This window comes from Nuphar pumila, chromosome 9 (assembly GCF_984573655.1).
Source record: "Nuphar pumila chromosome 9, dmNupPumi1.hap1.1, whole genome shotgun sequence".
In the NCBI taxonomy this organism is placed as follows: Eukaryota; Viridiplantae; Streptophyta; class Magnoliopsida; order Nymphaeales; family Nymphaeaceae; genus Nuphar; species Nuphar pumila.
This window is the reverse complement of record NC_143257.1, coordinates 123,989,156-124,004,281: the sequence shown is the minus strand read 5'-3', so window position 1 is coordinate 124,004,281 and position 15,126 is coordinate 123,989,156. Positions and strand designations below refer to the sequence as shown.

At 39.2% G+C, this 15,126-nt stretch overlaps 1 protein-coding gene across 1 annotated transcript; it reads left to right on the top strand.

Moving 5' to 3' along the window:
- Positions 1–12,541: 12,541 nt before the first annotated feature.
- Positions 12,542–14,705, top strand: LOC149829251 (protein indeterminate-domain 7-like). Its single transcript, XM_090018003.1, has 3 exons — positions 12,542–12,835; positions 12,936–13,332; positions 13,726–14,705. The coding sequence occupies exons 1-3, from the start codon at positions 12,676–12,678 to the stop codon at positions 14,504–14,506; spliced, it is 1,338 nt and encodes a 445-aa protein (XP_089874129.1). The 5' UTR covers positions 12,542–12,675; the 3' UTR covers positions 14,507–14,705.
- Positions 14,706–15,126: the final 421 nt, after the last annotated feature.

Here is a 15,126-nt window from a genome sequence, read left to right as displayed (position 1 = left end):
TTGCCCATAAATCACAAACCAGCTGTCGCCAATTCATTTTCCATTGGAAAATATGGTGATGATTCAGGAAAAAGATGTTCAAAGACTCTAATTAAGCACTCTTGCCTGTGCATGATCGATCCTACTTTCTATTTGTTTTTGATTTTGTCTGAAAGCATTTGTTTTCAGAGTAGTGGTTGGTGAACTAGAGAGTATCATTTTTAGAAAGAATACACAGGATTGAATTTGTCTGTCATGATATAAGAGTTTTATTCATAAATTGCTGAACCTAAGTTTGCTGTTAACAGGTTTGGAGAGGAAAAGAAAATTGAATTGATATCTATTTATGAAGGCACCGCTTTCGTGCTGTTTAGTGCGAAGCACTGGCATGTTTACTTTGTTCAGGAAATAGAAATGAGTGATATTGTTTATCTTTAAGATAAGCCTTGGGTGTCATATATGTCTAAAGTTCTAAAGTGGGTGATAATATTCCTTTCTAGTTGTTTAGATAACCTGTTGAAGAAAAAGAAGCATAAAGCAAGAAGTGTAATACAGATAACGTCATCCTTCACATGATTGGAAACCCTGTGGTCCAAGAATTTGCATTTCCTGTGATAACAAGTATCCTTTTCTCTGTAGGGACAACCACATGACCAAAATGTGATTGCGGATATCATAGAGGGGAACTTTTCTGTTCCCTTTCATTAGTTTGACTAAGATCATTAATAGATACATGTGAATTAGACTAAGATCATTGATAGTTATTGCATTGGCTCTAGCCACCAAAGTGGGTCTGTTGGCCATCAATTCTGAAACTCAACATTTCATACCGAGGAAGTAGGTGATGATTTACCACCGAGTTGGTATCCCATGTGGTAAGGGGGGTCCTGTGTCAAGTTGAAGGCCCAGAATCGAATCCCTCTGCCACATGGGGCGGCTGTTGTTCTGGTAGGGGTCCGCCTAGCCCCAGCTTCCCTTTAAAAAAAAAAGGTAGGTGATGATTTGGTTATAGGAATCCAAGTTGGCTGGCTAAAATTGACATATTTTTGGAAGAGTCCAAGTTGATCGCGGTGCGTGACACACATGGCACAATTCTATACATGCTCGGGACCCATAAGTGATATGTGACGTGTTTGTCTGAAGAAGCTTGGACCCATTCTTTCTGTACATTTGATGAATCAGAGGATGCTTGAGAATTGTACTGGAGCCCACCATTAACTATTGAATCTGAGGGTTGTCCAACTTTTATCATCCAGTTCTCAAAGTTCATAACCTAGATGGGTTTTGGATCTGAAAATCTGTAAGTTCCAAAACCCAAAATGTTTTCATGTCATTCTTGATAGTCATGAATGTGGCAAATCTGCATTTTGACTGCTGATAGTGAGGGCCATTTCTCCAGGATACTGCCCCCAACATGCTTGATGAGATACCTACCATATCTCACATTGGAAAATATATCTAATTATTGTATGATCGCAATGGATTTGGTTTGCCCTAGTTCGTTCTAGACTTATAAGGATTGCTGGACTGGGGCTAGGGATGCACACTGATCGGATTCAGATTGTCTAAATACATAGGAAAATTGGAACCAAATCGGGTTGGAACAGCCAAAAACCATAAAAGTGGCATACTGGATTCATTCGGAATGCATCCCTAACTGGGACAAGCTAGATTTAACCTTGTCCAGCTTGAATGTTTATGAAGATCAACCTAATCCTTGGTCAAGTTGGGCCCAGGGGAAAACAACACATGATTTCAGTGTTGTGAGAGGCGTATGCCTCAGTACCTGAAGCGTATGCCTCAGAGGCGAGGCACACGCTTCTTCCTATTTTTCTTTCAGCTTTGAGAAGGCTTGTGAGAAGATAGTTCCTCTTTTTTTTATGTTTCTTATATGTTATAAATTCAGATGGTACCACTATCAGCGTGAAAATAGAGACGTGAAACAATGGCTGTTCATGGACCTGTTAAGCGTAGGTTAATTGTAAGCAGTGATGACGATGATGATGTTCCTCTGGTATTCAAGAGAACCAACACACTATCTAAAACAAAACAATCAGATCCATCGATGAGTAAGCCGCCTCAGAAAAAGCCTGCACCTGATATAAGGGCTCCTAAACCCCAAAACTCAAGTTTGTAAATGGATAAAGGTGCATCGTCTACGAAGATAGTGATAAAGAAGACACTTACTGCAGGCTCACAGGCTTCAACTCAAATATCTGCTCGGTCATATTCAAACCATTCGTCAAATCAAACCTTAATAAGCAACAACAAGTGGACGGTTTTGATTCAGATGATGACAAACCATTGAATTTCAGAAGACCAGTAGTTCCAAAGGTGGTTGCTAAACCTAAGCCTGATGATTTAAAGGATCTGGAAAAGGAAAAGATAAGTTCAAAGGCATCATCTGAAGATTCTGAAGATGATAAACCATTGGCTTTGAGGGCAACAATGAAGTCTTTAAATCCTGTTGGTATTTCTATTAAAACGGAGTCAGATGAGGACAAGAAGCCTTTAGCTTTTAAGTTTCAGCAAAATGGTTCTGGCAAAGGTTTAAACGGTCAATTTCCTTCAAAGGTTAATTTTCTTATGATTTTGTACTAAAATAACTAAAAGCTAGTAGTTCTTATTTAAAATTTTTATTATTTTTATTAATATTATATATTTTATTATTTTGATCATGAAGCTTATGCTTCAATGCCTTGAGGCTTACGTCTCGCTTCATAACATGCTCAACGCCTCGCTTAGCCTCATCGCATTTAACAACCTTGCATGGTTTTGCATGCCTGTGTGTGCATGCGTGCACACACATTCATTCAACCTGACTAGTCAGTGTCAAACGAGGCTTGGTTGAATTGTTCTTTGTTCTTAAAACTCAAACCAGACATTTCCTTGGGTTGGATACTCGAAACCCATTAAGCTAATCAGTCCAGTGTCCTTCCCTAGTTATAAATGCTAAACAGGTCAAGCTGGACGCCCATCTAAGACAGTTTGAACATGGATGTCCCACAACATCAAATACGCTTACAGATTTGGATAATGTCAACATCCATAAGACCCTCATACGAGTTCAAACATATCTTATAGAGAACTGAACATGTTAGGCCCACTTTTATCGTTCTGCCCTGTTAGGCCCTGTAGTTTGAAGTGTTTTATGATAGCTTTGAACCGTTAGATGTGTTTAGCATGCTCAATTCATTGGGAATCAACTCTTGAATCATGTTTTTCAACAAAAAATGTGATTTTATGAGCTGGAAAAAACTGATGCTTTCATAGCCATTGATTTTGTATCACCAAAAAAACCTGTATGCAGGTCGGATTCCGGTGATCCAAAAGCCGGTTTTCACTAAACAAAACCTATAGATCACATCTATGGTGTTAGATGTGAGAAAAACTGCAATTTTTTTTTGAAAGGGCCTAATGAGAAAAGAGGCAGCACCAGCGCATTACTCTATCTTATCTATTGAAATGTTTACAAATAATGAAATAAAATGTGCAGGTCCATGTCATAGATGAGTTGGAGTGGAAGGGCAAATTGACGTGGCGTGCTAGAACGGCAAAGGACTCATGCCCATATCAACTCTTATTTGACGAATGTGGATGTTGATCAACCTTAGCCTGACCCACACCTTATCTTTGTCCCATCAAGATGGGGAATAGTCCCCCCATGTGAATAGACCCTATGACCATCTATAAAACCATGTTTTCATATTTTCCACTCAAGTTTTCCTCCTTACTTTCTATATATATATATATATATATATATATATATATATATATATATATATATATATATATATATATATATATATATATATATATATATATATATATATATATATCTAGAGAGAGAGAGAGAGAGAGAGAGAGAGAGAGAGAGAGAGAGGAAAAAATTTTGGACTTTGATAAATGAAGTCAAAACTGAAAACAACGAAGAGAAATAGGGGATTTTTTTTTGCGAGAAATAGGGGATTGTTGGTACTTAGTAGATGAAGCAAATCGTGGTGTATAGTATGAGTGTAACTGTTATGGAGTAAATGAAGATTAACTTTTTAAGTAGGATTTAGCTCTATCGCTCCCCTAGACTAGGTCAGTAACATACACTGTCTGATGTGTTGACGAACGTAAGGAGATCTTTTCATGGAGGCAGATGAGGGAGCAATTATGAGCTTTCAGTTCAACTCTTTATTTTTTTTCCTGAAAATTGTAAATGAAATCACCCATATACATGCATAGAAGCCCTTGGAATTGGCATGTAGTCATCATGAGATTGGATATCTTAGCACATTTCATATACCTCAAGAATAGTGTAGCTTCAACATGCAGATGATCCTACCAGTTTATTGCGACTCATGGAATCAGGGATGAGGAACCGATTTAGGACTGAAGTAGTAGCAATCGTGTTTCAATCTAGTTATATTATACACTCTTCCCTTCTGTTTTCCACAAACAAGGGAAAAATATTTATCATGATTCTCAAGTATTATATACAAACTACTAATATACGAACCGCTTACTAATTGGGAATTTTGAGTACTTTTGTGTGTGTGTGTGTGTGTGTGTGGTACTCTTGTTTCTATGTATCTAGCCACCAAATGATAGTTCCAACTGTACAAATGTGTTTAGCATGGTTTATTATTATGTTAAAAGGTTTTATCATGTTTAATATACTACAAGATTTATTTTTGAGATGATAAAAAATCAATTTCATAAAAATAAAGGTTGTTTAGAAATGATATAAAACATCATACTTGAGTAAACTTTTAACACGTGAAAATAGTAAACAGAACATTTTAACCATCATCTAAAGGTCACATGTTGAATTTTGGGCTTAGATCTGTGAAAATTTAGTACCGTAAACCACAACAGTACCAAGATGAGTAATGCATCTCTATGAACCAACCAATCTACGAGCCAACGCCCATGTTTATGAAAGATAATTGGTTCTTTTAAACTTGGTCTTGAAAGACGTATCACATCATCACATGGACAGACTGATTGGTCTTTGTATAATACCAAGTGATGTTGAAGCCGTACTCCAGATCCATCAATCAAGGCCCTTCTTTGAAGTCCGGAATCACAACCAAAAGTCCCGTAACCCACTCCAACCAATCATCTAGCACCACCCAATATCCACCTTCCTCTCTCTAGGTTGACAGCTGGTTGGATCCCACCCCATATATGACATTAGATCGAGATCTGTACTCACTTAGTGGAACCAATAGGCGTCTTATTTGATTGATTTTGGTAGGATCAAATCCCAACCAGATCCATATCAATATCCAGATCCATTAGTGCATTCTTACCTGTATCTCACAAAAAATCTGACTCAAACTGATCCCGTTTTCTGGACAAACTGGAATATACCCGATTGGTTCTGACCTAAGTCATGCAATGCCAGATCTGATCCAGCTACGAAGACTGAAAAGGCGGTCAATTAAGTGGACTCTTCTGGCAGATCCATACCACTACACCAGCAGCACTGGGCCCACCAACTGGGGCAGCCAGCGGAGACCATCTGATCCATGTCTGACACTTTATTTATTGATATGGATCTTAAAGCATGATCCAAAATGGTATTCAGATTGGATTCCGGTTTTACATTTTGATCATCTTCAGATGCAGATCAGAGTTGAATCAGTATTCTATATCAGATTAATGTTCATATTCCAATTATCAGTTTGCACATTTCCCAGATCCAGGATCACCATATACATTTCAATCCGGTTCAGTTTTACATCTTTAGATTCTGTTCAGGTTCGGACTTGGATTCAGATCAAGTGCACAAAATTCAGATTCAGATCAGGAATAATTTAGCCCGTATCCAATCCGTTTGCAGCCTATACCAATTTTCCTTTTACCAAACAACCTTGGTGGTTTTTTTTTTTTTTCAGATAATGTAGGAAAAAGAATCCCTCCATCACCGACCGCAGATTGATTGCTTATTTAGGAGTACACCCAGCTTCGACCTTGCCGGCAAGGAACACCACCCTTTGCATTTCAAATTTGTGACGTCCCATTGATTTGATGACATTGACAAGTCACCCCTACCAGATGAGCGAAACCTTGTATATATATAGGAAAATTGGAATATGTTAATCAACCAAATATATTTGCTGATATGAATCAAGATATTTGTAGTTTTTTTGGCAAATCTAAACCTACGGATGCATTCAGCGTGCGTGGTCCATTTGCTAGGAAATAACTTTTTGATCACCATAATCGGATCAAAAAAATATGATTTTTTATTTTTGAATATTTATAAAAAATTTAAGCTATTGATTTTCAATCCTTAAAAGATCCTTCTTATTCATCGTAATTGGATTATCCTAGAGTCTGTTTCTATAAAACCAAGCATCTAAATCACATCTGTATAGTGTGAGACTTTCAAAAAAATAAAAAAACTTATGAAAATCTTGCTTACTATATATATATATATATATATATATATATATATATATATATATATCTTGGTCCAAAAACTGATCTTTATACTTTGGAGCCCTAGGTGCGGATGCATTTTTTTGGCAAAAAATGCTGAAACAGCATAAAAAATGGCTTTAGCGCTTAAAGTTCTCTTTAAAAAGGACGGGTGCATCCTTTATAGGCTTTAGTGGCACTCGGAAAGTGCCAGTAATTCCTTTTCAACATGAAAAAACCAGGATTTTTCTGATAACCGTCCATCGCGCCTTATGATGGATGGCCAACGTGAATTCCTAGGTAGCTGTGCACCTAAGGATTCCAAAGTATAGAGATCAGTATTTGGAGGATAAGTTGGTGAAAATAAAGAAAATGTGGTACTGTCGTTTTCACAAACCCAAGGTTGGCTGCCTACAGCGCGTGTATATTTGACCAAGGAACTAGTGTTGATATTTTGGCCTAATTGGAGAGGAGTGAACACTGAATGGCCGCAATTGTTGTATTGATTTCTTTTCATTCTACATATGCTTATCATGACAAAGAAAATGTCTTCTAAATCGCAAACATGCATGCACTTGAGTAACAAGAAGACAATGAGAGAAGGAAAAGCAAACGAGAAAGCAACCATGGTTTCAACTAGGTCAAATAATGAAATATTAAATAAATTTTAATGAAATTCCGCCCCCCATGAATCCTTAGGCATTGGACAAGCCTACAAGGAGTGGGCAACCAAATTGATTGAACGATCACCAACAAGAGAGAGAGAGAGAGAGAGCCTAAAGAAGATCAACATTAATACTCATGAAGATCAACAAAATGTTGAACCCATGAACCAAACAAAATAAAAAACAAAACTAAAATATAGAAAAAACAAAAGCTAAAGAAAAAGAAACTACAGACAGCTAGCAACAAACAACAAAGCCAGCTCAACCAGGATCCGCTGGATTAGAAGAAACCACCGTTGAGTGAACGTTGTTCAGATGAAAGGAGAGGTCTCTAAGATGCATACGTAAAATCGCATATACGTCAACCAAAATTTTATGGATAAGATGATTAAGGATGACCGGAATTTGACGAAAAGTAGCATCATTGCGTGCCATCCAAACAAACCACCAAGTAGTAAGCAACCATGTCTTCCATATCAGTCTCCACCGCTTGCATCATCTAATTTCAATAGGGCCCAGGAGCAGATCAAGCGCAAAAGACTCCTCTTTGACAATTACGTTCGGAGATCTCCACGTCTTATTAAATAGGGCCACAAAGATTGGGCATGACCAAAATAAATGAAAAGTAGTTTCTTCAGCAGCTTGACACAACACACATCAACTTGGAAACTGAAAGCCCAACTTCTTTAAATAACTGTGAGTCTGAACCCTATCATGCAAAATTAACCAAGCCAAGACCTGAGATCTTGGTGAAGGGCCCTTACCCCATAACGCACACTCAGGAAACCAATCTGCCCCTGGGGAGAGCAACGATCTATACACTTTGTGGGTGTGGAACGCACCATTTGGTGCAATAGCCCATTGCAACCACTGATCATAATTTCCAGCATCCCCAGTTTGATCTCTGAAGGACGATAAGGCTCTCAGCCACATGCTTTGCAAGTGCGAGATCGACAACCCCCGGGTTCCATGGTGAAAATGAGATGAATCAGGAGCACCATATTTAGCATGAAGCAAGCGAGCACATGGAGAGCCTGGTTGATAGGTCATCCAACATTGATTGGCCACAAGAGAAATACTCTTCTGTCTTGGAGCAAAAACACCTAGGCCAGCCATACGCCTAAGTAACACCACCGTTCACCAACCAACCAAATGACACTTACTCTTAAGTTGACACCCAGACCAAAGAAAATTCGTCATTAAACGACAATTTTGCTTCTCCACGCCCACAAACATCATGAACATTGACATGAGAAATTCGGGGATAGAAGAAAGAACAAGTCTGATTAAAGTCCAACGGCCAGCAATAGAGAGAGAGAGAGAGAGAGAGAGAGAGAGAGAGAGAGAGAGAGAGAGCCGAATGAGGATCAACATTATCACTCATGAAGATCAACAAAATGTTGAACCCATGAACCGAACAAAATAGAAAACAAAACTAAAATATAGAAAAACAAAAGGAAAAGGAAAAGAAAAAGAAACTACAGTCAGCTAGCAACAAACAACAAAGCCAAGCTCAACCAGGATCCTCTGAATAAGAAGGAACCACCGATGAGTGAACGTTGTTCAGACGGAAGGAGAGGTCTCTAAGATGCATACGTAGAATCGCGTATACATCAACCAAGATTTTATGGACAAGATTGTTAAGGATGACCGGAATTTGACGGAAAGTAGCATCATTGCGTGCCATCCAAACAAACCACCAAGTAGTAAGCAACCATGTCTTCCAGATCAGTCTCCATCGCTTGCAACGTCTAATTTCAATAGGGCCTAGGAGCAGATCAAGCGCAAAAGACTCCTCTTTGACAATTACGTTCAGAGATCTCCACGTGCTATTAAATAGGGCCACGAAGATTGGGCAGGACCAGAATAAATGAAAAGTAGTTTCTTCAGCAGCTTGACACAACACACACCAACTTGGAAACTGAAAGCCCAACTTTTTTAAATAACTGTGAGTCTGAACCCTATCATGAAAAATTAACCAAGCCAAGACCCGAGATCTTGGGGTAGGGCCCTTACCCCATAACGCATACTCAGGGAACCAATCTGCCCCTGGGGGGAGCAACGATCTATACACTTTGTGTGTGTGTGTGTGTGTGTGTGTGTGTGAGAGAGAGAGAGAGAGAGAGAGAGAGAGAGAGAGAGAGAGAGAGAGAGAGAGAGAGAGAGAGAGAGATTGTGTGCATGGATCCGGTTTGTTCGGTTCTGTTCTGAATCCAAGCAAATCATTGTCCAATCTTGAGATGATGAGGGTTTTATGATCAGATTGTGTATGGCTGATCATGATAGGAGCCAAAAGCAGACCTATATTTGTTTTAATCTGTTGATATTGGGTCCAGATTACATTGGATCTACACAACCGACAAGGATCAACAACTTTGGTTTCAGACGCAAACTGAATAGGTGACTGCCATATCATAAGCAGAACCAGGCTAGAATCATCTTTCTCCCACAAACGTAACCAGATTAAGATAACCTCTCTCTCTCTCTCTCTCTCTCTCTCTCTCTCTCTCCACCGAACAGGTGTCTGACACATCATAAGCAGAACCAGATGAGGATCATCTCTCTCTCTCTCTTCGGGGGGAATAAAAAAAGGTAAAAAAGGAAAAGAAGAGAGCTCTAAAATTCTCCATGGTGGGGTTAATCCTGTGCACTTTCTGCCCGCACACATATGCACCAGATCAAAAGGGAGTGAGATACAACAGAATTAACAATACATAAATAAAAGGGGAAGAATCAAATATAGGTTTTGTGGCTTTTGTTTGCAATCTATAAATATTGCAACTAATGAAAGGAAAAATTTTGTTATTCTTGATGCAACAAGAACAGCCTCGAGTTTCTTCATGTGTGAAAAAGCAGGCAAATTAATTAAAAAGAAACAAATTGAATTTATGTTTGTGTGTGTGTGTGTGTGTGAGAGAGAGAGAGAGAGAGAGAGAGAGAGAGAGAGAGCCGAAAGATCAACATTACCAATCACGAAGATCAACCAAATGTTGAACCCATGAACCGAACAATATAGAAAATAAAACAAAAAATAAAAAAATAAAAAGCTAAAGAAAAAGAAACCACAGACAAATAACAACCGACAACAAAGCCAAGCTCAACCAAGATCCGTTGGATTAGAAGAAACCACCGATGAGTGAACGTTGTTAAGAGGGAATGAGAGGTCTCTAAGATGCATATATAAAATCGCATATACATCAACCAAGATTTTATGGATAAGATTATTAAGGACGACCGAAATTTGACGAAAAATAGCATCATTGCGTGCCATCCAAACAAATCACCAAGTATTAAGCAACCACGTCTTCGAGATCAGTCTCCTCAGCTTGCAATGTCTAATTCCAATAGGGCCTAAGAGCAGATCAAACGCAAAAGACTCCTCTTTAACAATTACGTCCAGAGATCTTCATGTTCTATTAAATAGGGCCATAAAGATTGGGCAGGACCAAAATAAATGAGAAATAGTTTCTTCAGCAGCTTGACAAAGCACACACCAACTAGAAAACTGAAAGCCCAACTTCTTTAAATAACTGTGAGTCTGAATCCTATCATGCAAAATTAACAAACCCAAGACCCAAGATCTTGGGGAAGGGCCCTTAGCCCATAACGCACTCAGAGAACCACTCTGCCGTGGGGAGAACAACGATCTATACACTTTGTGGGTGAGGAACACACCATTTGGCGCAATCGCCCGTTACAACCACAGATCGTAGAGAGAGAGAGATTACTGTAGTGGTGTTTAACGAGCTACACATGGGAGGAATCGAAAGACAAAGGAGCATATCATACAGCTTAAAAATTAATAAATTAATTAAGTGGATTTTTTATTTTGGAAATTAGCAATTCCTATTATAATTTGTTTTGCTGGTCTAAATGATGCAAGCAAAACAAAAGTAATTGGTTATTGCGCATTGTGGCTTAACAAAAGTTGAGGGATGAGATTTTGGTATTCATAAAAACCCACGAAACAAAGAAAAACCACGATGTGAATGGAAAACATTTTGCTCAGTGCAAAAATAAGGGGAAATAAACTATTTTAATTTAAAAGGACATAAAATCTTTCTTCAGTCAAGAAAGGACCTGGTTCCTCAATATAAATAAAGAGTTTCATATTTAGGATTAAAAAACTAATTATGTTCATATATTTACACAAAACAGTATTAGGAGAAAATTGTGTATTTGCACATCTTAGGAGTAAAGAAATTTGAAAATATTTAGTTTTAAATTCACATGGAAGAGTGCCAAAAAAATGAAAGAAAAAGAACCACTAAAAACATAAGAGAGAAAGAATTGAGCTTTCCCTAAAATGTAAGTCCTAGGTTTTTTCAACAAAAATGAGCCTGAAGACATAAAGGTAACCTCGAGTTACTGATTAATACATGAAAGCTAATAAAGCATATTAAAATAAAAGAGCTTTTACAACATCGTAAAAAAAAGGAAAAGCAATGCTGAGAATAGGAAAAGTAAATTAGAAAAGAAAGCCTGCGGTGTATTTTTGACATATAGGTTTAGCATAGAGAGAGTCTAACTGCATCTCTAAAAGTCAATCAATGAATCAATCATGTATTGTATTGAAAAGTTATATAAGTATGGGCAGTGCTGCAGCTGCGTTTACTTAGACCCTTTTAACCCTCTAAAACCTTAAAATTCATTCCCACTCAAATCAAGGTCCTTTTAGACCACTCTCTACCCTTAACACCAATGAGGAGAGGAAAAGACAGAATGTCCCACGTCATAATTCAAAAGAAAATGTTAGAATGAATCTGGATGATTCCTCTCTTAAGCCAGGCCTCATCTGCTCTGCTTTTCAGTATTCCCTCTCCTTTTTATGCCTTGTAGGTTTTTCTTTTCTCCCCTCTACTTTTGCTAATTCGGTATTTTGCCGACCTTGGATCTCAGTCTCCCATATAATCATCACAATATCTCTCACATCTACCCTTCTAATTGTAGCACACCACCATCTTCTTCAGTACCCAATTCCTGTTTTCTCTGTTTTCCGTCTTTAGAAAGAGAATTAAGGCTCTCTGTAAGCTCACTATTCTATAAAAGAGTGAGTTTGTGATATTTTTCTTGAAGAGGGACACCTTTTCCATGGGCAGAGAAAAGATGGTATTCATGATTTAAGGTCAAGTCGTTGTAGTTTTTTTGGTTTGCAGACCCTCTCAGACAAGCAATCCAGAGTGGGATAGCGACTCTTTCTGAGAACCACTCAACATAATCCCTCCCCTTCACGCGATCCGATTCCCTTCATGCTCTTTTGCTTCAACGAATGATGGTCTTGGTCTTGCTGAAGCCCACCAGATTCTGAAAGTACACCAGAGGGAGAGAGGGAAAGAAAATGATGTCTTCCTGGCCCTCAAGTTCTGATTTTCATGGATAGGAGAGGATTTGAGCTTCAAAAAGGAGATGGGTACACTTGAACTCCTCAAACTAGTGGTTGAATTGTAAAAAATTTCCTCTCTCTCTCTCTCTCTCTCTCTCTTTCTTTGTAGCCTGCCCACCACCACCATATCCAGTTCAATTTCAGAAGAGGCCAGTGTTTTCTTCTAGTAACATTAGTGGTAAAGATTGAATTGTAAAAATTTCCTCTCTCATCATCACCACCACTACCACCATGTCCAGTTCAATTTCTGAAGAGGGCAGCGTTTCTTCTGGTAACATTAATACCAAAGCAGAATTCTGGGTTGGAGCTCAGACCCCCAATTTCACAGCAATCACTCCTCTCTCCCACCAACAGCCTGTGAAAAGGAAAAAAAATCTCCCTGGCAACCCAGGTTGGTTGGAACTTCACCTCTCTCTTTTATGTTTGGTTCACTCCAATCCTATGATTATCTCATTTCTAATCCTTTTGATTTTAACTGTGGGGCTGCGCAGATCCTGATGCAGAAGTTATTTCTCTATCTCCAAAGACTCTCATGGCTACCAACAGGTTCATATGTGAGATTTGCAACAAGGGGTTCCAGAGAGATCAGAATCTCCAGCTCCACAAAAGAGGCCACAATCTGCCATGGAAGCTGAGGCAGAGAACAAGCAAAGAGATGAGAAAGAGGGTTTATGTGTGCCCAGAACCATCCTGCATCCACCATGAGCCCTCCAGGGCTCTGGGTGACCTCACAGGCATCAAGAAGCATTTCTTCAGAAAGCATGGGGAGAAGAAGTGGAAATGTGAGAAGTGCTCAAAGAGATACGCGGTCCAGTCTGACTGGAAGGCTCATTCAAAGACATGTGGGACAAAGGAGTACAGATGTGATTGTGGAACCCTTTTCTCTAGGTACCCACGATTACTATATACAAAAACACTGATTAGTTTCCTCAAAAAATGTTCCTTTTGTTGGGACGTCTGGAATGACACGCAATGGTTTTCATCCCATTCCTCACTGAATTCTTCCTTCTAGCTCTCTCTCTCTCTCACACACACACACAACATAAATGCAGTTTTCATAAGTTTGGGCTCTTTCTTTTCCTTTTTGGCGTCGAAGAAATGCGTATATATGTTTGATAAATAGGAGTTATTTTTTTCTTTGTTATGCTTTGTTTCCTATGTTCACATTTCTGATATATACAGTTACAGCGTGTCACAACTATTATTGTTCTCTCTCTCTCTCTCTCATGATTCAGATGCTGATCACTGTTTCTCTGTCTTTTTGTTTTTGTTTTGGCACAGGAAGGACAGTTTCATAACCCACAGGGCTTTCTGCGACGCCCTGGCAGAAGAAAGTGCAAGATTCTCAGCACACTTGAACCCTCTCATACCTCACTCAACCCTACCACCCACAAGACAACCTCCCTTTCCCAGCTTCCCATCTTTCACCCAAGATCCTACCCTCTTCCCCAAATGGGACACCCCCCAGATCCACCCCCAAGAACCACTAGACAAAAAGCCAGACCCTACTTCCCTCCTAGACCACACTCCCCACAAACCCACCTTCTTCGCAGACTTCCCACACCAAGACATCCAACAAGCACCGCTCATGACCAACCCGTTTAGCCTCTCCTTCCCTCCCCTCCTCCCTCACATGACAGCAACTGCTTTGCTGCAGAAGGCAGCAGAGATGGGTGCAACTCTAAGCAACCAATCTAACAATCTTTTGGCAGTTGAGCACTTCAGTACTACCAAGGATGAGGCTTCACCAGAGTGCATGCAGGAGCTAGAAAAATCACAGAATCATGATATGGAGGAGAGGATGACAGAGATGTTCTCAGCTCTAGCACAAGAAGGGCATGGTGGGACAATTGGGGATGTGGTGAACTGTGATGATGGGTTTGGCTTACATGCAATGTTGGCTGAGAAGGAAGGGTACAAGAGCCAGTTCACAAGGGATTTCTTGGGGGGTTACATGGAGAATATTGGTGTGAGTGCTTATGAGCGTGACCACTCCCTGAGGAGACCTGATCTTGCTGGCTTCCGATTCTCCTCTCCTGCTACTCACTCATGGGAAAGTTGATAGTTTGGCGCACATTTTTATTACCATGTTCATTTTTACTTTTTTTCCCTACTACCATCTTGTATTTGTTTATTTTGTAGTAGAGGGAGTTGATAGTTGGCACACAATTCTACAATTCTATCATCATTTTCCTTTCTCTCTCTTTTTTTCCTTACTACCATCTTTATATTAAGTTATATGCAGGGAAATTTGCATTTGTGAATTAGTCTTTTTTGTGCTTTTGTGTGTACGTGTGCATGTTTTTTTTTTTTAACAAACCTCTAAGGGATAAACATCGGTATAGTAAATTACTTGTTAACTTGAAATGGAATTGTGGAACACTATATTTTTCCAGATAATACAAGATGATTGAGTTTATTTTAAAATGTTAATGATATGAGGTTATCCTTAACATGCCTTTTGAGAGGTACCGTATCAGTAGGGATATACGATGGCATAGACATAAAGGGTATTTTGGTAAATTTTGTCCATGGTAGAGCAAAGACTTGCATGTGAGTGGGGGAAGTACTGAGAAGGAGATCTGAGTGCATGCAAAGGTTTTCTTGGGCGTGAAGGGGTGATGTGTGCACTGCAGTTTTTTCGCTTCTTGAAATTGGTACGAGTTACCTCTTTTAGCCCTG

Bases quoted from the DNA above. Each gene is read 5' to 3' on its own strand.
- LOC149829251 (XM_090018003.1), top strand. From the start codon at position 12,676: ATGTCCAGTTCAATTTCTGAAGAGGGCAGCGTTTCTTCTGGTAACATT. The intron at 12,836-12,935 runs GTTGGTTGGAAC...GGGGCTGCGCAG, and splicing joins AAATCTCCCTGGCAACCCAG to ATCCTGATGCAGAAGTTATT. The intron at 13,333-13,725 runs GTACCCACGATT...GTTTTGGCACAG, and splicing joins TGTGGAACCCTTTTCTCTAG to GAAGGACAGTTTCATAACCC.